The sequence below is a fragment of the Arachis hypogaea genome, chromosome 5 (genome assembly GCF_003086295.3).
Source record: "Arachis hypogaea cultivar Tifrunner chromosome 5, arahy.Tifrunner.gnm2.J5K5, whole genome shotgun sequence".
Taxonomy (NCBI): domain Eukaryota; kingdom Viridiplantae; phylum Streptophyta; class Magnoliopsida; order Fabales; family Fabaceae; genus Arachis; species Arachis hypogaea.
In genome coordinates, this window is record NC_092040.1 from 101187058 (window position 1) to 101212873 (window position 25816).

The following is a 25816-nucleotide window of genomic DNA, read 5'->3' on the forward strand; positions in this document are numbered from 1 at the left end:
AGCCTAACCCTCAATACTTAGCAAAAAAGCTAAGAATACAAGAGAACACAAGAGAAAGGAAGCTTGGTGGAAATATCACTTTATTACTCAAGTGTTGGTTACAAATGATTCACACACATCTCATACTAACTCTCACCTTCTATTTATAGCCATCCAGCTCCTCAATGGATGGTTAGGATTAGATCTAATCAACGATCTAGATTAATCATCTAGAACCTTCTTTGCAAATATCTATCCTACCACTACTTTCTAAATACTCCTAAATTGTTCTATACTACTCTTCATATTTTTATATACATCCACACTCTTCTAGAATATTCTATGATCTTTTAGAGTCTTCTAGAACCTTCTAGAGTATTTTGGGACCTTCTAAAAAATTCTAGAACATTCTGGAACCATCTAGAGCATTCTCAAATACTCTAGAAAACTCTACAAATACTGTTAAATTTAACCTTCTAAAGTTTACCATGACAGGCTGCTTCAGTTGCAGAAGTACTTGCACCAGTGGTTATTAGAAAAAAGGGAGTGTTACTTTTTGAGATTAATAAAAAAGTTATTAGACTAATTAAAAGTAGTGCAATTAGAAAGTAGTTGGGCTTATTCACTTTCTATTGTGCTGGGTATTTTATTGAGCCTATAAAAGAAGAATAATTTAAAGCAATTTGAACAATATCTCTTAGGCCTTTTGTAATATGAAAATCAAAACACATATATAATATATTATGATTAACCATATCAAATAAAAATTAAAAAAAATAGCACGATGTTCATTGTCACTACACCATATATCTGCATAAGTCACAATTGAAATAAATAAGAATAAGTTGTTAGTTCAAAGTAGAAGAAAAGCTTTGCAACGTTTGTATAATAACATTTTTGTGCCTAACATATTCAAGTTTTCTCCTGTGTATCTAGGGTTGGACAACCTTAAAAAAAGATTCTATTTCTTAACTCCTATAAATAAAGCGGGAAAAAAAGGAAAGAATCTCAAAATGATATGAATCAAATATCCGTGCAGTATACAGTTAATGAAAATGCTAAAATATGTATTACTACTTTACTAGAATCAAACTGCTATCATATCAATAACAAAGACACATATTTTAAGCAATGAAGCACAAGTATAACATAAAAGGAAAATTACCTGATAAAAGCAATAAGAAGCCAGTAACAACAGAGAGACAATAAGAGCAATCAAAACGGCCAAGTGCCCTCCTGATGATGAATGGATAATTTGTGGTAATTGAACAATAAAAAACGGAATGATAGCACTGGTTTAAAACAGAAGACAAGAACTTTATCATTAGGTGATACAACTATACAAAAATTGTCATAAAAATCTCAATCGACCATATTTTTATATAAAATATTAATTCCTGTCCAGTTTGCAATAGGTATTTTAATGATTAGTTAATCACTTCATCAATGAATATTCATCCACAAAATAAGCAAACAATCCTGATTTGATACTTGTTGGAGACCAAGAGGACCCAAAGACCTTGGCTCTTCTTCAATATCATCCCAAAAGCTTTGATCTTCTAAAAGCTACAAAGTAATAGTTTCTGTAACTATCATCCATGGAAACAAATTCAATATGAGTAAATTAAACATTCAATTTCATGATAAAGAAACTACAAAACGTAGAAAAAAACGCACAACATATTTGATAAACCCCATTTTTAGAGTTTATCTTGTGTTGAATTTAGAGAATTTTATCAACTTTTCCCACATTTATTCACTAAAATAGCATGGTTTTGTAAATTCTCCTTAAATTGTGCTTAAGAGTGAAAACATGCTTTTTAGGTCCAAAAATTGATAAATTTAATTCACTTTAATTCTATTTGATGTCTTGATATATTTGTTAAGTGATTTCAGGTTTAAAAGGCAGGATTGGATTGAAGGAATGAAGAAAAAGCATGTAAAAATGGAGAATTCATGAAGAAATGAGAATTTGCTGAATTCAGGGCGACGCGTATACGTGGCCCATGCGTATACGTGGTCCATGTGTATGCGTAGGAGAAAATCTGTCAAGCGAGGCGTATATGTGGCCCACGCGTACGCGTGAGAAGCAGCACCTGATCAACTTAAAGGCAATACGCTGGGGGCGATTTCTGAGCCATCCAGGTCCAAATCCAACTCATTTTTGATGCTATTGAACCCAAAGATTGAAGGAGAATGAACCAAGTAGTCATAGTATAATTTTCATCATATTTTATGTTAGAATTCTAGAGAGAGAAACTCTCCCTTCTCTCTACAATTTAGGGTAGTTTAGGTTAAAATTTCTTAGATCCAACTTTTAATTCTTGCTTTTAGTTCAACTCTCTTTATATTTTATTGTTCTATTGTCTCAATCTTCTTAACTTTTCTTGTTAATTTCCTTATTTTGCCATTTTTACTTTCATGCACCCTTGTTGGATTTTTATTTTCTTTTAATGCAATTTTATGTTTCCATGTCTTTTTATGTTTATCTTAATTGCTATTGTTGATTTCTTGTTTGTGTTAATTATGGGTTTCATTAATTTTTGTAATTTGTGATGTTTATTTTTATTGCATTCTAGGTGTTTGATAAAATACTTTCACTAGTTATAGAGTAGTTTTCTACAATCTTGGCCTAGGCTAAGGGAATTGAGTGACCTTGAGTTATTGGGTCTAATTGGATTGGTGATTTGGATCCCTTGTTGATCAATTTGATATCCATTGACACTGAATTTGGATCCTCTAAAGTTTGAATTTCACTTTAGAGAATAAAGTATGATCTTCTATCGTTGAATAGTTTCTCTTTCATATTTATTCTTGGTCCCACCTATGAAATCAATGGTGAGAGATCACACTTTACTCTCTAAAGTGAAATTCAAACTTTAGAGAATCTAAATTCATTAACACTAACCTACTATTAAGCTAATTAATAGCTAGGTTGGACTTATGGCTGATGTTGATCAAGCCTATTTGACTTACTTCAAGCATAGAAGTAGACTTGATGGGTTGGTCCCTCATAATTGTCAATATATGGTTGTTTAGACAAGGATGGTGATCTCAATTTCCATGTCTTAGCCAAGAGTTCTTTTCCTTTCTTTTATTAGTTAATTGTAATTTACTTTCTTGTTATTTACTTTTCTTGTCAATCGCCAAATCAAACCTCCTTGTTCCTTCATAGCCAATAATTGAGTACTTCATTACAATTTCTTGTGAGACGATCCGAGATTTAAATACTCTCGGTTTTTATTGGGGTTTGTACTTGTGACAACCAAATTAAAACTTTGATTGAAGGTTGTTTGTTGGTTGGGAACTATACTTGCAACGGAATTATTTGTGTGAAATTCCTAATTGACATAAACCTTCTTTCAATATCCAACACACTTTTATTCAAACCTGAAAAATTAATGACATGAGGAACATAAAAATTGAAACAGCACTGCAGAGAGGAGATTATCGTGTTGGTGGCGTCAGACGCGGGGAACAAGATTGCAACAAGCCTGGTGGCGAGCCGGGGGGAGGCTATTGGGCAGCATGGGGTGGTGAGTTTCAACGGCCGCACTAACGATGACCGGGGGTCGCGGTAGCATAGCGGAGGGCGACATGAGGGAGGACACGCCCGCTGAGGTGCGATTGAGGAGGGCGACGCGAAGGGGGGCTTGATGTGGTGGATGATGACAACATGAGGAAGGAAGAAGGGACGCCGGTGCTGAATGGAAAGAAAAAGAAGAACGGCGCTGAGAGAGAATTATAATTAGGGCTGCCATTTTTTTGTTTACATCACTGAGGAAAATCCTAATTTCCTTCAAATTCCAAATATGAAACAATTAAAAATTAATTAATTGACCCTAATTTGTTTTTAATTTCAACATAAATCCCATTATAAACATTGTATACTGCATACATTGGCTCCTAATACTTTTTTTATGTTTTATGTTTGATTGATTATAAACTTGAAGATATTTAATTATATGTTTTGGAGAATGTTTATTTTGTTTTGGACAATATTGATTTTACTATTTTTTTTTTAAAAAACTTGGTTTATAATTATGTTTATCACATATTTATGATTATAAAGACTTTAATATTTGTAAATTTAGAAATTATAATTTTTTTATATCTTTAGAAATTATAAATTATAATAAAATTCTAATTAATCGATCGACAATATAAATTATAACAAAATTTTAATCCCTTGTATAAATATAGGCAATTACGTACCTGCACTCATATATTTAGAAAACTCCGAAGCATGCATGGCCTCTAAATTCAAAGCGCCAATGAAAGATGGCTTCTCAAATGAATGTTGGTTTGCTAGTGCATTTGCTACTTCTGTCACATTTACTTCCATAGTGCCATCAGCTTGATCTTCATCTCCATCTGGACCAATGACCTTGTAATTGCTTTCAAACATTTTCTCACTGTTACTATTGTAATCTTTCCATTCAATATTTCGGTCAACTTCAGATTGTTTGAACTCAATATAAAACTCAATGAACGACATCTGAAAGCAACTTTCAATATACATTGAAAACATCTCTTGCATGCTCGCTTCATCAGTTACATATTTGGATTGAAATTGAACGAATCCACCAAATACCGATATAGGATACCTGTATAAAATACAGGATATTCTCCTTGACATTTCAGAATTTATCTTCTCACAAATCACACATTTTAGTTCTTCAAATGAGATTGTGAACGGAATAATAATATCTAACGGATTTTCACAAATAAATTTCACTTCTTCAAATATTTGTAACAAAATCTGAGGAAAATAATATAATTTTAATACGATTCTATCATCTATTTTTTTTCTCACATAAACATGAACTTCATTGTAATTTTTTTCAAGCACAAACGAAAATGATAGTTCTGGAGGGGCTGAAAGAAGAAAAAGAAGAGAGATTTGCCAACTTGGATACGAATTGCATATATATATATATTAAACAAATCGGTTAATCCGATTTCTATTGACACATCAAAAAAATAATTTCCAACAAACAAATTGGATGGTCCAATTTGTTTTCTTCTGACCTAAAAAAAAATTTTAACCACATTAAAATTGGATGGTAAGATTATCTACATGCAAATTAAACTTTTTTCTCCTATACAAATTGGATCATCCGATTTATATACCTTATTTTACTAATAAATAAATTAGATGATTCAATTTCTTCTCGCTACATTTTAAGAAAACAGCTATCACATTTTAGTCTAGCACTCTAAATTTCTATAACAAGACACAACACATATAATATGCATATTAAAAAAATGAGTCTATTAATAAATATGTAATTGAAGAATTTTTTGTATATATTTTAAACAAATATATTACATTAATTTATATATATGGGGGTATAACAAATGATTTTGGATTGACATAAATTTTCTACGGATAATTTATAAGATATCAACTCCTAATTCAACTATGAGTTTGTCGAAAAAGTTTTAAAAATAAACAGTTATTTATTTGTGCAACATTTACTTAAATTGACACTAATGTTATATATATAATTTTTTGTCAAATCTTTCTATCGGATTGAATTTATCGTAATACTATCAGATTAGCAGGTTTGAATGTGAAGCACTAGAGCCACCATAATGTGTGTTAGTGTGGATTGATTTTTTTTAATGAAAAAAGTTTTTTTTTAATAAAATACTTTTATTTAATTTAAAATTTATTTGAATATGTATTTAAAAAAATATTTTTATTAAGAAAAATAAAAATAAAAAATATTTTTAATACTTTAAATTTCTAAAAAAATATATTCAAATATAAAATAATTTTTATCGGTTAAAAAAAATTTTAAATATAAAAAAAATAAATACTTTTTTAAAAGCGAATTTAAACTAACTATATCTCTAACTTTAAATATCTATTATATCCATTTTTCGTTGCCTATAAAGTACAGACTGAGTTACTATGTCCGCACTTATTGACACTCGTGTAACATATATGTCTTCTGTATCGTGTCGTATCTTAATAAAAAAATAGAAGAATAATAAAAGATTTTTTTCGGACACGCTTAAACATACATAAATATCATAACATGTCAATGTATTTCGCTTTATTCTTAATATGTACTCTTAAAATAAATTTAAAAATTATATATATTATTCAATAAAACAAAAAATATTTTAAATATTTTAAATAAATAAAAATATTAAAAAAAATTAAAAAAAATTTATTTATATTTTAATATTAATAAAATATGAAAATAGCATTACAATTTATTTACATAAAATATAATATATATTCTGTATTTTTGAAAAATTCGTGTCCACATGTCATATCATTGTGCATCATAGCTCTTCACCGTTCAGGACCTCAGATCTATGCCTCTCTTCTGCCACAGAAAAAACACTAAAACCATCCGAACTCATCGCTTTTTAGCTCTGAAAGTTGGGATTTACATAGTTTATTGGGTTCCTTTAAAAAATATTAAAAATAATCAAAACATTTATTTATATTTTAACTTCAATAAAATATCAAAATAGCATTATAATTTACATAAAATATAATTTATATTTTATATATATTATGTATTTCTGTAAAATTCGTGTCCATATGTCATATCATTGTGCATCATAGCTCTTCACCGTTCAAGACTTCAAGTCTATGCCTCTCTTCCGCCTCAGGAAAAAACACCAAAACCATCCGTGCCCATCGTTTTTTAGCTCTGAAAGTTGGGATTTACATGGTCTATTGGGTTCCATTAAGGATGGCAACACTAACCGAATTCGTGGATACCCACCCGTCTCTACCCACTCGAGGCGAGTAATTATCTACACCCGTTCCCGCACCAGGACGGATAGGACGGGGTCAATTTAAGTTAAATCTGCCCCCGATATATAATATATCTAATATATATAAAATAATTAATAAAATAATCAATAATATTATATTATATTTAAATTTTTATTTTAATTTATGTTATGTATGTTATAATAGTTACATAAATTTTAATATTTAATTTTATTTGTAAAATTTTAATAATTATAAGAATAGATAGAAGTAAAACAGTACCCGTAGTGACAAATTAGGAATTAACAATTTACTACCCACTTATAAAAACGGAACGGTTCAATGTGGACTTATTGTAGAGCGGAATGGAATTGAATTAAGCAACAACCCACAACTACCTGCCCATTGCCACCCCTCTGTTCCATGTTAGTTCAAGATGAACATGTATGGTACGAAAAATCACCTTCAAAGTAGAAGAACAAGGTCCAAAGACAATCTTAGCATGGAAACTATTGCCAATTTGCATGCGTCTGCATTAAAAGGTCAAATTACTTTGCTTAAGAAAGGTTTTCGGATAGTTAAATGAACGAGTTTGAGAATTGGAAGAAACAAAACACGATTTTACACAATCAAGCTCCACATGATAAAAGTAATTGAAAAATGATGAGTGAATACCTCTCGTGACCTTTGACAATTATCACGAAAAGACGAAATTCCAAAAATAAAAAAACACCCAGTGCAGCCTTTGATATTTTTTTTTAAGACTGATTAATCCCTGTGTTAAAAAAAAACAACATTGCCTTTTTTTGACACAGGAGCTAATCCATCCCATAAAAAAATAAAACTCAGGGTCAGGTTGATATTTTTTTTTGTCAATAACCTCATCGTCTTGAAATAATTGTCAGGAGCTGATTTGGATTTTTCTCAAAAATGATCATAAAACGATTCATAACCAGGCCAACGTGACATTAATTAAAGGCCGCCCAACGTCATTATCTTGAGACTTCAACAATACAAAAATAAAATTAAAAAAAGAAATAACCCAAAAATATTCAACAATAAACAACCTAGAGAACATTTTTCTGGTGAGTTCTATGAGTAACTAGCTGTCTCAAAAATAAAAACAGATGTGCATCGCAAAATTAATTTGAAGCCTTTTTTCTAAAACCGTCCGATTCCCCAAACTCTGACCACACCATCAGTGTAACCACTGAACAATGTGCTTCCATCTGCACTCCAGTTCAAGCTGGTGCAGTAGATCACCTGCAAGACAATGGTGTAATGAAACAACAAATAAATACCTTAATGTATAACAGTTCATTCCACGGTGCAAATCAAACCAACCAGGACAAGAATCAAAGATCTGTGAGAGCATCACTATAAAACCCAATAAGGAAAACACTAAAACCCAATGATAACCATCATCAGCTATGTTATTATAAAAGAAAATCTAGCATTAACCAAAAGCGTGTGAAGGGGAGGGACTGAGAACAGTTACCTTCTTCTTGTTGGCGTTCCCACCGGTGGCGGCATCAGCTTCGGTCTTGAGATCAACCTTCAAGTCTTCCACAATGCTCTTACTCTCCAAATCCCAGATCTTAATGCTCTGTTCAGTAGCAGCGCATAGCCAGTACCTATTAGGGCTAAAGCACAGAGCATGGATGATAGCACCAGCATCAAGGGAGTAGAGCTTCTTCCCTTCAGCCAAATCCCACAGTAAAATTACTCCATCTTTGCCACCACTGGCACACAGGGAACCATCAGGTGAAACAGCAACTGTGTTCACATAACCAGAATGACCAGCAAGAGTGTTTCTCAGCTTGCAATTGGTCAGGTTCCAAACTTTCACAGTCCTATCCAAAAAAAAAAAAAAAACAGTAAGAAATCGTAGCAAATGTATTGCCAGTTGGAAATAAACCAAACCGAAGCAACTCCTAAGCTTAAGTAATCTCAAACCATTAAGCCATATGATTCAGTACTACCTATGTAAAATGCATTTAGCATGCCAATTATCTACAATTTTGGAAAAGGAAAAAGGGATAAAAGCAAGTGAATTTAAACCCCCCCCCTACGTCGTACTTCTCAAATATATTGTATCTAAAGGCAAAACCATTTTTTTCAAAGTTTCTAACAAAGTAAACCTTTTCTTTCACAAGCATTTCTATCCAATCAAACTACACATTTCAAAATACAAGCACATGCCCTTCATAGAATATACAAACTTGAAACTTTAAGAAACAAGTTCGTTTTCCATGATTATAAATGTCAAAGTAAACAAATGTAATAAGAGGGAAAAAATCTTACTTCCCGATGCTAATCCAAAAATTATTGCAAAAACATGGTCTTTCTTTCATTAATCACAAATCAATCCTTCCAATCAAAACCCTATAAATCACACAACATACTCCACAAAAAAGCGCATTTTCCAAACTTTTTATAATCAGAAGGAAAAAGAAGTTCAACCCTAATACTCACTAATATTATTGCATAAATAAGCCCTTTTATCGCAACTCAATCAATCCAATCAAACCCTATAAATCACACAAAGTCAACAACCACAGAAACACTCTTTTCAACCCAGAATTACATATCTGAACCAAAAACAATTAAAAGAAAAAACATATTTAAATCTACCTGTCCCAAGACGCAGAAACAATGGTAGGGTGCACAGTGTTAGGGCTAAACCTAACGCAAGAAACCCAATCGGAATGCGCATCACCGTCCTGGATCGTGTATTTGCACTCGCCAAGAGTGTTCCACAACTTAATCGTGCGGTCACGAGACGCCGACACGATCTGACGGTTATCAACCGAGAACGCAACAGACATAACGTCCTTTGTGTGTCCGACGAATCGGCGAGCGGACTTTCCGGCCGCGAGGTCCCAGAGGCGGAGCTCGCCATCCCAGGAGCCGGATAGAGCGAACTGGCCGTCGGAAGAGAGAACGACGTCCTGAACGAAGTGAGAATGACCGGTGAGCCTGCGGCGGGGGACGCCGTAGGTGCCCCCCTCCTTGGTGAGGTGCCAGAGGATGATGGACTTGTCGCGTGAGGCGGTTACGATCATGTCGGAGTTGTCGATTGGGGTTGCGATGGCTGTGACGGAGTCCGTGTGGGCTCGCATGGTGCCGCGGAGAACAAGTCCGTCTGCCATTGTTGTTTCTGTGGATGGTAGGGTTTGAAGGATTGGGAGAGAGTGCGAACTGCGATGAAGAAAAGGGCGCTTGCTTCTGTCTTTATATATGGTGTCAAAAATTCGATTTAGGGTTTTGGGATAAACTATGGTTCGTTTTGCTGTTTTGTTGAAGAATTTAATTTTAGGAAAAAAAGACACATAGATCCTGACTTTTTAAATTTTTGATAAATATATTTTTGACAAAATTTAAATATAAAAAAGTCTTTAATTTTAATATACAGAAGACAATTTAATCTTTCTTTTTCTTTGCCTCTCATTTACCAAATAGAATTGGCTGACGTGGATGAAACAGTATTCAAATGTCCGTTACGGTGCCATGCTAGAAGGGGAATAAAGTTTGAAGGACAAATAAGTCCTTAAGAATTTAGTTCATTATACTTCTATATGTATCCTATATTACTATTTAATTTAATAGTTAAATGTGTCACATAATACTCTTATTAAAATTGAAAGAAAATATTTTTTTTCAAAATTAATAAATTTCCTTCCTAAATTCTCTCATCTACCTCTCTTCATTTTTCTACTTTTCTCTACTATTTTTATTCTATATATAATTTATATTTTATATTAGTAATTTGACAAAACAAAATATGTCATTCGATTTTTTTTACAATTAAAATATTTTAAATGTAAAAGTATACACGAGTTAAATTATTTTAGATTTTAGATAACGAATGTTAAAATTAATTATTAATAAAAAATTAGATTTTTTTCATATAAAAATAATAACTAAAAATCTTATTAATTAATTTTTTATCTACAGATATCTTCGTTTTCTTAGCCAAGGACTTTTGTGAACTTACGACTTTTTTGTAAAAGTAGTTTGCTTTTATAAATTTTTTGTGCTATGCATAATTTATATTGTTAGAACAAAGTGAATTATAATTTTTAAAAAAAATTATTCCTATAATGTTATTACGGATAAAAATACTAATTCTAATATAATACACAAATGCACTAATACTAACTTAATACATGAATGATGCATAAGTGAACTAATGTAATTTAACAAATTATAATATAATACAGAAATGCACTAATTTTAACTAATGCTAACTAATGTGAGAAAACTGAAATAATGCAATTTAAGGGAAAAAAAGTAGAAACAGAATAAGCCTAATTTCTGCAGTTTTAATACAAATAATCTAAATTACCGAATACAACAAGTTAACTAGATTTTAAAATACAAGCATAATTTTATAAACTAAATCCTCATAATAGAAGTATAATGAACTAAATTCTCAAGGACCTATTTGTCTTTTAAACTTTATTTGCAAAATGATGTCAATGACTTATTTGTCCTTCGAATTTTATTCTCCTTCCAACGTGGCACCGTAACGGACATCTGGACACCATTTCATTCACGTCAGCCAGTTCCGTTTGGTGTATAAGAGACAAATAGACGGAAGGATTAAATTGTCCTCCGTTTGTTAAAGTTAGGGACTTTTTTGTATTTAAATTTTGTCGGGATATATTTGTCGAAAATTTAAAAAGTTAGGGACCTATCTGTCTTTTTTCCTTAATTTTAATCAAGATTTTTTTCTAAAATAAAATTTAAAAAAATTATTATCTTTTCAAACACTATTTTTGACTTTAATTTTTTAAATATGATTTTTTTCCACTCCCGACGAACTCTATAATCTTTATCTTTATTTTTATCGTAACCGTAATCGTAATTCGTAATTCGTAATACAAATGGAAAGCTTATACTGACATGCCATTCATACGTTGAGTCTAAAAGTTTCTTTGTTTAGGTGTTGTCACTAGAAATTTTTAAAATTATATTTATAAATTATAAATTATTATTTACTTAGATTGTTATTTTCAAATTTTAAATTATTTGTTTGGGTTGTTTTACTTGGTGGTTATGTTTTAAATTTTAAACCATTGTTTTAGATTGTTGTTTTTTAAATTTTAGATTGTTTTAGTTAAGTTGTTATTTTTTAAATTTTAACTAGTTTTACTTAAGTTGTTATTTTTAAAATTTTAACATTATTTTTTAAAAATTTGTTGATTCTTTTTAACACTATTTTTTAAAATATTGTTGATTCTTTTTAAAAATTGCAGCTACATATGTCCTTTTACATATATTCACGTTAATTTAGAATTTAAAAAATTGTTAGTATATTTATTACTTTATCCACAAGTTTAATTCAAATTTAAATTAAAGTCAACTTAATTAAAAAAAAAAAAGAAGTAGAAGAAGAAGCGCAAGGAGAAAAGAGGAAGAAGAGAAAAAGCATGAGAAAAGAAGAAAAACAAAAAAAAGTGTGTGACCTAAAATTATTTCATGAACTTGGATGTCAAAATTACTTAAATGCGGAAAATATCTCTTTAATTAATGATAATGTTAGAATTGGATTAATGTAGTAATTATTGAAAAATATATGTTTAAAATATTTTGTAATAATTATTAAAATTATATCTTAGTTTTATTTATTATTATTAGAGTTACGTTATTATTGTATAATTTTTGTAAAGTAGATTTTAATAAATATGATATTTTTGCTCCGTTAATAATTATTTATTTATTGTTAGATATTTAATTAACATAAATATATTATAGTTGAGTTTTTAAAGTTTTTAATATTGTTAGTTAAATTAGGTTAGTCATCCGGTTTAGGGTTAATTAATTAGTTATTTAGTTATTATTATTAGTAAGTTATTATTTATTATTAGTGAAATAGAAATTATTATTTGATAAATTATTTACAAATAAATAAATAATTATGTAACGAATAATTTAATAAAAATTTAATAAATAATTTACTAAAATATTTAATATGAATAATAATATCATAATTTTTTAAAATAAAAAATATTCGAAATATTTTTTAGTTTTATTAATTAAATTTAGAAGTTAAATTATTATTATTGTGGAGTTTAGCAAAAATAGATTTAGTAAATTCAATTTATTTTTTAATTTTAATAATTAATAATTATAGTTAGATATTTAATTAATATATTTTTTGAAGTAAAATTTTCAAATTTTTTAATAATGTTAATTAAATAATTTGTAAATTAGACATATTTATGCATACAGGTTAGTTACCAAATTAACTAATTAACACTAAATTTAGTATTATTTTAATAAATTAGTTACTATTACTAAAAAATTATTAATTTTTAATAGTAAATTAGTAATTATTAATTATTTAACTAATAAATTATCTTACAAATATTTAAGTTTGTGGTATTATGAATATGTATTGTATTGTTGTTGTATGTATGTATATTTATGTGGATAAATAGAATAGAATATGTCCCGTTTGTTGGTTGCAGGACGGTTCGGATAAGGATGAGGGGGAGGCGCCTTGGTTGATGCTGTCGTGTGAATGTTGATGAACCGGGCCGCCGAGGTCTCGATGTGCGGAGAAGGAGGAGGGGGTCACCTTCAAAGACACTCCGACGCTCTAGTCAGTGAGTGTACAGATGAGTATAAGATGTAGTATGTGACGTACCTTGGGGGGAGGGCAGGTCCTTCCCCATTTATACCGTGTCAGAGGTGGACCCTGTGAGGACGGGCCCACTTTTCTGAAAGCTTCCTCACAGCTGTATTAGAGGGATGGTGAGGACGCGTGTCCAGGTATCGTGGCGAGTGCTAAGAACCTGACCGCTCGGGTCGGATTCTCAATGGGTCGGGTCGACCCGTATATGGTTTGGGTCAGGCCGTAACAGTACCCCCAACGCGCCGGCAATCAGCCGCATGGGCTGTTGGTGGCGGGTTGTCTCTTTATTCATAGTCGCTAGGTCGGTCGTTCGTGTGAGAGACGCGCCACTCGCGTGTATGCCCGTTCGTAATTCGGGGCGTTCATTCGTCGCCTCGTTTCTCGCGCGGGGCATTGAATGCTCATAATGGGTTGAAAAGACCATTTTGCCTCTAGGTCTTTCGCGCTCTCCCTAAGGCAGTTTTAAACAGTTTCGCATTTTCCTCTTCCATTCTTGTTTCTCCTAATTGTCTTTGTTCCTCCTTTTTCACGCATTCTCCATCATCCAGAAGTTCTTTTCAGCATTCTTGCGTGTCTCGTTCATTTCCGAACTTTCCTAATAATCCAGGTAATCACCATTTTCTTTCTGCCTCAATGGTTTTCTGCACGTTCGTTATAGGTATCTGTTGCTTGTTGTTTTATTTCTGTGAATAGATGTATTTTCTTTCTATCGAATATGGTGTGCCAAGGGGGGTTACCATTCTGGACTTGGTCTTATTTGGTCTCCCCTTTAGCTATGCTTAGTTTGGGTTGTAGGATAGGTGATGTGTGGGTTTTTAGGTTTTTCCGGGCTTCCGACCTCATGGACTAACCGAGCGGTGCCCCCACTGTAGGTATGCCTCGTGTCGTCGGCCGGGCTTCCACTTCCGCTGCGGGTTACGACTCGTATGCCTGGGTTGTTTCCGACCTTAGGGACTCCCCCAACCAGATGGGTGAGGAGGAGCTCACGGAATTTCGTCAGGCCGAGTACCTATGTGGGGGTACCGATGAAGAGGCTAATTATGACGTGTATGTCCCTGCTCCTCACGAACGGTTGTATGAGATTAACTTCAACGCCCCCCGTGTTGCCGACTGGATCTGGTTTTACAAGGCCATGTTCACCCAAGTAGGGGTTCACATCCCTTTCTCTCCCTTTCAGATGGACCTTCTTAACCGGATCTCGGTGGCGCCATCCCAGCTGCATCCGAACAGTTGGGCTTCAATCTGCTGCTTCGAGATGGTGTGCGAGTACTTGGAGCTGCCGATCTCTGTCGACGTCTTCCTATACTTTTTTAATCTTACGAACCCTTCGAAGGAAGGGAAACATAAAAAGGGTTCATTTCCTTCCGGTCTGCCCAAGGTCGGAGGATTTTCGGCTTGTTTGAGGACTCTTATCATGGGTTCAAGGACAAGTATTTTAAAGTTCGGCCAGTTAAGGGTCGTCACCCTTTTTGGTTGTCGTTGGAAAGGGAGCGCCTCATCCCGACGTACTGGAGCTTCGGGGCGGGGTCCAATCCTTTCATCAAGGTTACTTACAAAGGGATGTCGGCTGTGGATCGGAAGGTAGCCGACATACTGTGGGCCGTTCTTGGGAGAAATAATGTGAATCCTCATCTCCTTATGGGTAGCCGAGAGGTCGCCCGAGATTATATTCGTGAGTTGTCTTTGTCGTGTCGTCGTTTACATGATTGTTTATTTTTGCCTTGCTGTACTGATTGCTAATTTGTTCATTTCTTGTTTGTAGTGGGACTGTCCGCCGAAGTGACCGGCATGGAGAATTTGTTCCATACCTTCCTCCAGGAGGATGATGGCGAAGAGGCTGGGGGACAGTCGGTGGCGGTTCCTGAGGGCGAGGCGGCCCAGACGGCACCCACGCCTCCCGACGTCACCACGACCACGAAGGTTGCCACTCCGACATCCGCGTCCCCTATTTTCCAGGAAGTGGTCGTTCCTGGGCACTCGTCTTCGGCTCGTCGGGAGGAGGACGAGGAGTTGTCCGTCATCCCCACCCCCAAGAGACAGAGGTCGCAGTCTAGTCCCGAGGGGGTCCTTACCGTCATGGAAAGGAACTTTGATGCCGGGTCGTTCATAGATACTCAGTTGCTTCCTGGCACGGAGGAACATTTCCATGGTACCGACCTCTCCGGGCAGGCATGATGGATGTACTGTACCCTCCTTCGCAGCGCGGCCATAGCCCGGAAGGCTGAGTTCGAGCTTTCGGGTATGGCCTTGCTTCGTCGGAAGCTTGAGGCCGCGGCCGCAGCCAACAACAAGCTTAAAGCTCAAGTTGAAACGCTTCAAGGGCAACTGGCGGAGGCAGGGAATAAGCTCGAGGCCGCCGAGAAGAAAACTGCGTCGGCCGAAGAGAAGTTAAAAACTGCCGATGCGTCTGTGTCCCGTCTGACAGAGCAAGAGATGACCCTGAAGAGCCAGTTGAGCGCCGCACAAAATCGGGTGGCCACGTTGGAGAAAGACCGTGATGACGCAGTTGCGGCCGCTAAGACCACTCGGGACGAGGCCGATGCATTCAAGAAAAAACACAAGGAGGTTAAGGAGCAGGGCAAGAATGCGATTTTCATGACCGAAGAGGCCCTCAAAGCTCAAGTGAAGACTATTGCTCCTGATTTCGATATATCAGCAATTGGCGTCTTCAAAACCATTAAGGACGGGAAGGTCGTCGACATGCCGAAGAAGTGATTTTTGTAACTTTTGAACTTTTTGTAGAACTGTGTTCGTATCGAAACCGTTAGTGGGTTTGCTGGTTTGTATGTACGTACGCTTGCTTACTATGTTGGTCTCGTTTCAATGTTTGCCGGTTTACTCGCTTTTATCGTTACGTCGGTATTTCCTTGAGGTCGCGTTATTTTTTGTTATGGCTGTTTGCTATGTCCTTAGCCTAGGGGCTCCCGGGGTGATCAGTCCCGGGACCGTGTATCCTTGTTTGCACGGTGGTTGCTCAAAAAAGAAAGTAAACACAAGATAGAAAAAATATGGGCAAGCATAACAATTGGTAATCAAGCAAATCTTACCATTGTAGCAAAGGTATTGAGGTGTTGTTACAAAGTAAACGACTTAGGAGTAAAACCTTCTTAAGTTATCTGCGTTCCATGTCCTCGGGATCTCCTTGCCATTGAGCTTTTCCAATTTGTATGCACCCTTACCAATCACCTCTTTGACTCTGTAGGGCCCTTCCCAGTTTTCTCTCAGTTTGCCCTCTCCCGGGGTCGGTAAGCCGATGTCGTTGCGCCTCAGGACGAGGTCGTTTGCTTCAAACTTTCTTTTGAGTGCTTTGGCGTTGTAGCGCAGGGCCATTCTTTGCTTTAGCGCTGTTTCCGTAAAGTGGGTCATCTCCCTGGCTTCATCTATTAGATCTTTCTCCACAGCTTCCTCTACTCCCTTCAAAAGTAGTCGTGGGCTTGGTTCCCTGATTTCCACAGGTATTACCGCATCTAGCCCGTACGTTAGTCGAAAGGGGGTCTCCCTGGTGAAAGAGTGCTCGGTTGTACAGTAGGACCAGAGGACCGAGGCGAGCTCGTCGGCCCAAGCACCTTTTTTATTGTCTAGCCGCTTCTTAAGTCCTAGCAGGATGATCTTGTTTGCGGACTCAACCTGTCCGTTTGTTTGGGGGTGTTCCACCGAGGAGAACCTCTGTCTTATGCCCAGGCCGGTGAGGAACTCCGTGAATTTCTTGTCGGTGAACTGTGTTCCGTTGTCCGAGATAACGACCTCCGAGATACCAAACCGTGTTATCACTTGCCTCCATATGAACTTCCTGCAATTGGATGAGGATATGCTGGCCAGCGGCTCAGCTTCTATCCATTTGGTGTAGTAGTCAATGGCGACTATGAGGTACTTGACTTGTCCACGACCAACCGGGAAGGGCCGCAAGAGGTCGACTCCCCATTGTGAAAATGGCCAGGAAGACGTTAACAAGCTTAGCTCGGAGGCCGGTGCTTTGTGGAAATTGGCGTTTTCTTGGCATCTGACACACTTTCTAACGAATTCTTTCGAGTCTGGCATCATTGACGGCCAATAGTATCCGGCCCGGATTAATTTTCTTGCCAGGGCATTGCCTCTTATGTGATGGCCGCAGCACCCTTCATGGACTTCCCTGAGGACGTAGTCCGTTTGGTCGGGGTGCAGACATTTCAGTAGGGGCTGGTTGAATCCTTTCCTGAACAACTGACCCTGGATGATCGCATACCTGGTTGCTTCCCTTCTCAGTTTCTTAGCATCTTTTTCGTTATCGGGAAGTTTGTCGTTTTCTAAGAAGTCGGTGATGGGGTCCAACCATGAGGGGCTTAGCTTTGAGAGGTGCAGAGTGACTGCCGACTCCTTCATCATTCCTTGGATGAGAGATCGGTTGCCTTCTCCCGGTTTTGTGCTAGCCAACTTCGATATGAGGTCTGCCCGTGTGTTCCTTTCTCTCGAAACGTGGTGGATCGTGACTTCCTCAAACATCCGGCTCAAATCCTTGACTTTCTCCAAGTACTTTTGTAGTAGCGAGTCCCTGGCTTGGTAGCTCCCGTTCACTTGGGAGGTGACGACTTGTGAATCGCTGCATATTTCCAACCTTGTCGCTCCAACCTCCTTTGCTAGGGCTAAGCCTCATATGAGGGCTTCGTATTCTGCTTGGTTGTTCGAAACGGGGTATTCAAACTTAATCGACTGCTCGTACACGACCCCGGCCGGGCTCTCTAGGATGATCTCGGCGCCCCCGAATGTCTGATTGGAGGCCCCGTCCACGTGGAGCCTCCACCGTGTGCCCGTCTCTTCGGTTGGTTCTCCTGTTACTTCTACCAGGAAATCTGCCATCGCTTGCGCCTTGATCGCTTGTCGAGGCTCGTACCGTATGTCGTATTGGGAGAGTTCGATGGACCAAGTCATCATTCTTCCCGCCAAATCGGGTTTCTGGAGAACTTGTCGGATTCCTTGGTCCGTCCTTACGACAATCTGGTGGCCTTGGAAGTATTGTTTTAACGTCCTCGAAGTGGTCAAGAGTGCCAGAACTAGCTTTTCCAGTTTGCTGTACCTTAGTTCCGCCCCTTGTAGGGCTCTGCTCACGAAATAGACTGGCTGCTGAGCCCTTCCTTCTTCTCGTATCAAGACCGTGGCCAGGGCTTCTCCTGTTATGGCGAGGTACAGGTATAACGGCTCTCCGGCCTTTGGCTTTCCGAGTAAGGGGGGTGTTGCTAGGATTTCCTTGAAGTGTTTGAAAGCTTCCTCGCATGCGGGCGTCCATTCAAACGCTATCCCTTTCCTCATGAGGTTAAAGAAGGGTAGGGCTTTTGTTGCCGAAGCTCCGAGGAAACGGGAAAACGAGGTTAGTCGACCTGCCAATCTTTGGACATCCTTGACGCAACCCGGACTCTTCATCTGGAGTATCGCTTGGCATTTCTCAGGGTTGGCTTCTACTTTCCTTTGGGTTATCATGAATCTTAGGAACTTTCCGGCTTCATGGCGAAGGCACACTTCAGGGGATTGAGCCTCATACCGTGTTGTCGGAGAGACGCGAATACACTTTTCAGGTCATTCAAAAGGTCATCGGGTCGCGCAGTTTTCGCGAGGATGTCATCTACATAGACTTCAACTGTCTTGCCTTTGAGGTCGCCAAATATTTTGTTCATCAGTCTTTGGTATGTTGCTCCCGCGTTTTTTAGGCCGAACGGCATTACCCTGTAGCAGAAGGTTCCTCCTGGTGTTATAAATGTTGTTTTAGCCTCATCGGGCCGGTGCATCGGTATCTGGTTGTAGCCGGAGTAGGCATCCATGAAGCTCAGATACCGGTAGCCCGCCGCCACGTCGACGAGCGCATCTATGTTGGGGAGGGGGAAACAATCCTTAGGGCATGCCTTGTTGAGGTCAGAGTAGTCTACGACCTAGTTCCCGTATGAAGCCTGCTTCAAGGAGGCTGGCCGTCTGCCTGGCCACCTCCTCCGCCCTTTCGCACGACATCTTTCTCCTCCTCTGAGCCACCGGGCGGGCTTCCGCTTTGACGGCTAGGTGATGGGACATGACTTTGGGGTCTATGCCCAGCATGTCGGCCGGCGTCCAGGCGAACAAGTCCCCATTGGCCCTGATCATTTCTACCAAGGGTTCCTTCAATTCTTGCGGAAGGTTTCTATTGACAAACGTGAACTTGTCCTCCGTGTCACCGACCCTGAACTTCTCCAGGTCCCCCTCCGATTTCGGTCTGGGCTTGTCGTCAACCCTGGCGTCCAAGTCAGCCAGGAACACCCCTGACGCCTCTCTGGATTTCTTCCTTAGGGAGAGGCTGGCATTGTCGCAAGCAACCGCCGTTTCAAGGTCTCCTCTTATGGACCCTATAGATCCGTCGTCGGTGACAAACTTCATGACTAGCAGCTTTGTGTTGATTATCGCTTCAACATCGTTAATCGTCTTCCTTCCTAAGATGATGTTATAGGCCGTGGAATCTCGGAGGACCAAGAACTCGGCCATCGCCGATCTTCGGCCTTGAGCCTGTCCCACAGAGACCGGCAGCGATATTACTCCATCAGGTTTGATGAAGTGGTCGCCCAACCCGATGACCCCGTGTTGTTGAGTCGATAGGTCGGCGTCCCTTAGCCCCAATGCATCGAACACGTTGCGGAACATGATGTTCGAGTCTGCCCCCGTGTCGACAAGGATTCGTTTGACGAGGCCGGTTCCCACTCTGGCCGTGATGACCATGGGTGGATTTTCGGAGGCCTCATCGAACCACTGGTCTTCCGGTCGAAAGAGATGGATGGGGGTTTCTTAGAACTTCGCACCAGCGAGGAGGAGACCGCCAGGACCTTGGTGTCTTTCTTGTGTGCCGATCGCGACCTTGGCGCGGTGTTTTTGGCTGTTACTACGTTTATCACGGTGAGGCCGTGGTCTCTATCTTCTGGCTCTTGTCGCCACTTTGCCGACCGGGTTTTGCCTTCTTCGTCTTGGTCGCGATGACGTCTTCTCGGCTCCCTTATAAGATGGGAGAATTCTATTAGTTTACCCTCCCATATCGCTTGTTCTAGTGCGTCCTTCAGGTCAAAACAGTTCTGTGTTTGGTGCCCATAGCCCTTGTGATAGTCACAGTAAAAGTTCTTGTTTTCCCCCGTACTGTCCTTTAGTGGTCGGGGCTTTGACATGATTCCTTTCTCGGCAATCTGCTGATAAACTTCCATGATGGGAAGAGTGAGCAGAGTGTAGTTAGTGAATTTCCCGACCCGGGGGAATGGTCTGGGTGCCTTGCCCGGCGCTCCCTCCCTGACTTGTTCTTTTTGTCTTTCTCCGTTACCTTGTTGCCTAGGTTGGTTGTAGCCGGAGTGCCGTTTGTTGGCAGCAATGACTTGGCTGACTTCCTCGTCATTTATGTACTCCTTTGCTACCATTTGGATCTCGTGCATCGTCCAAACCAGTTTCGTGGTGAGGTGTTTTCGAAAGTTCTCGTTGAGGAGGCCGTTCGTCAGACAAAGGCTGGCCACCGAATCGGTTAGGCCGTCAATTTTCAAGCATTCGTCGTTGAACCGGTCTAGGTATTTTCTGGTCGGCTCCCCGTTTCTTTGGGTTATCCCAAGAAGGTTGATCGGGTGCTTTGCCTTTGCTATTCGTGTCGTGAATTGGGCTAAGAAGGCACGGCTAATGTCCGAAAACCCATAGATGGATCCCTGCGGGAGGCCGTTAAACCATCTGATCGCGGGTCCTGCCAAAGTCACCGGGAAGGCTCGGCACCTCACCTCATCCCCTACTCCCTCCAGATTCATCCTAGCTTCGAAGGCTGTGAGGTGTTCCAGAGGGTCCTGGGTTCCATCGTACCTCATGTCCGTTGGTTTGTCGAAGTGCTTCGGCAACCGGACCTCGAGGATGGATCGATGGAACGGGGTGGCGCCCATTATCACGGGTCGCCGTGTCCTCTCAGCCCTCTCTTCCCCGTCTTCGCGATCTCGTCCCGTGAGGCATGTTTCTTTGCCTCGGGAGTAGATGATTGTGTCGTTTCGTCTTCTCGGGATAGGTGGTTCTTCTCGGGTGCTCTCCGCTTCCGTCCGGGATGCGGAGGCGTGTCGGAGATGACTTCGGCGGGAATCTCTCTCTCGGCTTTCAGGAGATGGGGAGTAGCTAGGATCGGTGGTTCGTCGATCATGCTCCTGATCGGCTAGCTGTCGTTCCAGGTTCTGGACCTTGTGGTGTAGCTCCTACATTATTCTGGCGCTGTCGCCGCCAGTTCCTCCGAAGGGTCGTGTCCCTATACGTGGTTCAGTGTGTTGTCGGGGGACTTTCATCGTCCTCTTGGCGAGGCGACGGAGGCTGCCCCCTCTGCGCCGGCTGCTCGGCCTTGGTCTCTGGTGCCTGGCACGACGTCCATTTAGGCGTCCCCACAGATGGCGCCAATGTCCGGTTTGTCGGTTGCAAGACGGTTCGGATAAGGATGAGGGGGAGGCGCCTTGGTTGATGCTGTCGTGTGAACGTTGATGAACCGGGCCGCCGAGGTCTCGATGTGCGGAGAAGGAGGAGTGGGGTCACCTGCAAAGACACTCCGACGCTCTAGTCAGTGAATGTACAGATGAGTATAAGATGTAGTATGTGACGTACCTTGGGGGGAGGGCAGGTCCTTCCCCATTTATACCGTGTCAGAGGTGGGCCCTGTGGGGACTGGCCCACTTTCCTGAAAGCTTCCTCACAGCTGTATTGGAGGGATGGTGAGGACGCGTGTCCAGGTATCGTGGCGAGTGCTGAGAACCCGACCGCTCGGGTCGGATTCTCAATGGGTCGGGTCGACCCGTATGTGGTTTGGGCCAGGCCGTAACAGAATAGAATATTAATATTATTAGAGTTATAACTAATTATAATTTTAAAAATTGTTTGATGTAATATTTGGCTATATTTTTGTAAAGTTTACGAATGTTGACATATAACCACCTATTGTTTTTGAATTCGTACAATCCGAATGTAGAGGAGTATTTACCGTTTGCTGATTTTTATCATGTTTTTTAGATTGGAATAGATCAATGTCAATCAACAATGATAAATGCTCTAATCGAGAGATAGCACTCAAACATACAGACATTTCACCTTTCGGTTAGTGAGTGTGATGTGACATTGGAAGATGTGACTGTTATTCTTGGTCTTTAGACAAACGATCTTCTAGTGACAGGAGTAAGTAGTAGTCACGAAACCTTAGAGGCTAAGTGTTTGCACCAATTTGGGATTGCACCGAGAAAGTCAGATTGTAGAGGAAGTTTCATAAAATTGACGTGGCTTTGAAATTTAAAGGATCGTTTATAGTTGTTTGACGAAAACAGCATTCAGAGGTACGTGAAATGCCACATTATGTTGTTATTTGGTACGTTCTTGTTTGGAGATAAGTTTTGGATAGTTATGCACTATAAGTTTCTGCCTTTGTTTCGTGATTTAGACAGTATCGGACAATATAGTTGGGGATCGACATGCCTAGCATACCTGTACAGAGGGCTATGTAGGACATCTCGTTTTGATTGCAAGAAAATCGATGGTCCACTAATACTTCTGCTAACTTGGAATTGGATCTGTTTACCATTTCTTGCATCGATTCTTGGATATTTATGTATTTTTCTGTTTGCAAACAGATAAAATTATCGACTAAGATCGTATTTTATATTTATGATGAAATTGTATTAGCGAAATAAATCATGTAAGGTGACATAACTGGAAGCATACGGACCGACGCTAGGGGTGTCCATGGATCGGATCGTATCTGCAGATCCGCGGTAAATATCTGCATCCCATCCGAAAATTGCGGATACGATCTGATCCGCAAATTGATCGGATCGGATCCTATCCGATCTGCACCCTTTGCGGATCGGATCACGAATATCTGCTCTACATCCGCGGATCCGCAGTTCTGCACAATAATAATTAAAAATAAATAAAAATATATGTTTGGTATTATATTTACTTGTTTGTATGTTTTAGTTAGTAATTATTATTCATATATTGTATTATTTTATTTTTGTTATTTAGAAGGAGTTTGATTAAAAATATTTTAGGAATAAATAAGTTTAAAAGTATAAAAGAAATATTTTTATTGAATTTTTTTACATAGAAATATGATTAAAAAGAGAAGGTTTAATTATGCGGATATATCTGATATCCGATCCGATCCGCATGCAGATCGGATCGGATCTGGCACTAAAAAACGCGAATATCATATCCGATCCGATCCGATGAAAATTGTGCGGATCGAATCGAATTTTCGGCCATATCCAATCCGATTCGATCCGTGGACACCCCTAACCGACACTATATATTTTTTAGTATTGCTCACTTTAGAAAATTATTAGATAATCTTCAAAAAAACTAAGTATATTTTCATTAAATAAATATTTATTTCGGGTTGAGTATTACTATTATTTAATTTGTAATCATCTGTTTTATTTATCTAATAAGTAAAATTAAAAGTAAAATCTACCTATAAATTATAAATCATAAATAAATCATTATAAACTTATATCAAAGTTATACATAAATATTTTCATAAAAATATTTACATAAAGATATTAATATTAATATAAAAACATCAAGCATACGTACATAAATGCTAATTATATTTAACTAAATAAATAAATCTAATAAATATTCATATCAAAAATCGACATTCACTATATTTATATTAATACTAATATTAATACTAATATAAATAAATATTCATATAAAGAATTAATACTCACCGTATTAATATTAATATAAATAAAATTCAAGTAATTATCTCAATTTTAAATTTTTAACCAAATAAAAACATAAACATATAAATAAATACTAATTAATATTTAATCAAATAAATAAAAAAATTATTATCTTAAATTTAATTAAATAAAGACGTAAATAAATGCTAATTAATTATATTTTCACATGTGACATGACTAATTAATCGATCGATAATATAGATTATAACAAAATTTTAACCCCTTGGATAAATATAAGCAATTATGTACCTGCATTCATATATTCAGAAAATTTCAGAGCATGCATGACTTCCAAATTTAAAACGCGCATGAAAGATGACTCCTTAAACGGATGTTGGTTTGTTAGTGCATTTGCTACTTCTGTCACATTTGCCTCCATAGTGTCATCAGCTTGATCTTCCTTTCCACGTGAACCAAATGACCTTGTAAGTGCTTTCAAACTTTTTTTCACTATTACTATTGTAATCTTCCCGTTCAATATTTCGGTCAGCTTTAGATTGTTCGAACTCAATATACAACTCAATGAACGACATCTGAAAATAACTTTCAATACACATTAAAAATAAACAATTATTTATTTGTGCAACATTTACTTAAATTGACACTAATGTTATATATAATTTTTTGTCAAATCTTTTCTATCGGATTGAATCTATCGAAATACTATCAGATTAGCAGGTTTGAATTCGAAATACTAGAGTCACTATAATAATAGTTTGGATTATTTTTTTAATAAAAAAGTATTTTTTTAAATAAAATATTTTTATTTAATTTAAAATTTATTTAAATATGTTTTTTAAAAAAGTATTTTTATTAAAAAAATAAAAAATATTTTTAATATTAAAATTTTTTTAAAGTTTATTCAGATAAAAAATATTTTTTATCTGTTAAAAATTTTTTTTTTCTCAAAAAGATAAAAAAAATAAATACTATGTTTAAAAGCCAATCCAAACTAATTCTATCCGTAGCTTCAAATATCTACTATGTCCATTTTTATGACTATAAAATCGATATCCATTTTTCTTTGACTATAAAATCCAGACACTTTACTGAATTTTCACATCTGTACTTATCTTTCTTTACCACATCTTTCACATCTGTACTTATCTTTCTTTACCACATCTGTACTTATCTTTCTTTTCCAAACACATTTAAACAAGCGTAATTTTAAAAAATTGTATATATTATTATTCATTAAAATAAATAGTATTTTAAATACTTTAAATAATTAAAAAATATTAAAATTTTTATTTATATTTAAATATTAATAAAATATCAAAATAATATTATAATTTATTCTATAAATTTTGTGTCCACTCAGTGCCCACATGTCGTGTAATTGTGCATCATAGCTCTTTATCATTGCCTCTCTTCTGCCAAAGGAAAAAACAGCAAAACCTAGATCCTTCAAGCTATGATTTACACGGTCTATTAGGTTCCATGTTAGTTATAGATGAATATGTATGCTACGAGAATCACCTTCAAGGTAGAAGAACAAAGCTCAAGGACAATCTTAGCATGGAAACTATTCCAAGCGTTTGCATTTAAAAGGTCAAATTACTTTGTTTAAGAAGGATTTTCAAATTACTTTGCTTAAGAAGGGTTTTCAAATAGTTGAAAGACCAAGTTTGAGGATTGAGAGAAACAAAACACGAGGATTGAGAGAAACAAAACACGATTTTACACAATCAAGCTCCACATGATAAAAGTAATTGAAAAATGATGAGTGAATACCTC

The 25816-nt window shown here is 37.4% G+C and overlaps 2 protein-coding genes across 2 annotated transcripts; both read right to left on the bottom strand.

Moving 5' to 3' along the window:
• Positions 1-7670: 7670 nt before the first annotated feature.
• On the bottom strand, positions 7671-10002 carry LOC112802296 (small ribosomal subunit protein RACK1). Its single transcript, XM_025845439.3, has 3 exons — positions 9356-10002; positions 8220-8574; positions 7671-7984 (listed from the first exon to the last, which is right to left on the bottom strand). The coding sequence occupies exons 1-3, from the start codon at positions 9871-9873 to the stop codon at positions 7883-7885; spliced, it is 975 nt and encodes a 324-aa protein (XP_025701224.1). The 5' UTR covers positions 9874-10002; the 3' UTR covers positions 7671-7882.
• Positions 10003-19244: 9242 nt separating this feature from the next.
• Positions 19245-21253, bottom strand: LOC112803880 (uncharacterized). Its single transcript, XM_025847331.1, has 2 exons — positions 20070-21253; positions 19245-19962 (listed from the first exon to the last, which is right to left on the bottom strand). Exons 1-2 carry the CDS (start codon positions 21251-21253, stop codon positions 19245-19247), a joined length of 1902 nt encoding a protein of 633 aa, XP_025703116.1.
• Positions 21254-25816: the final 4563 nt, after the last annotated feature.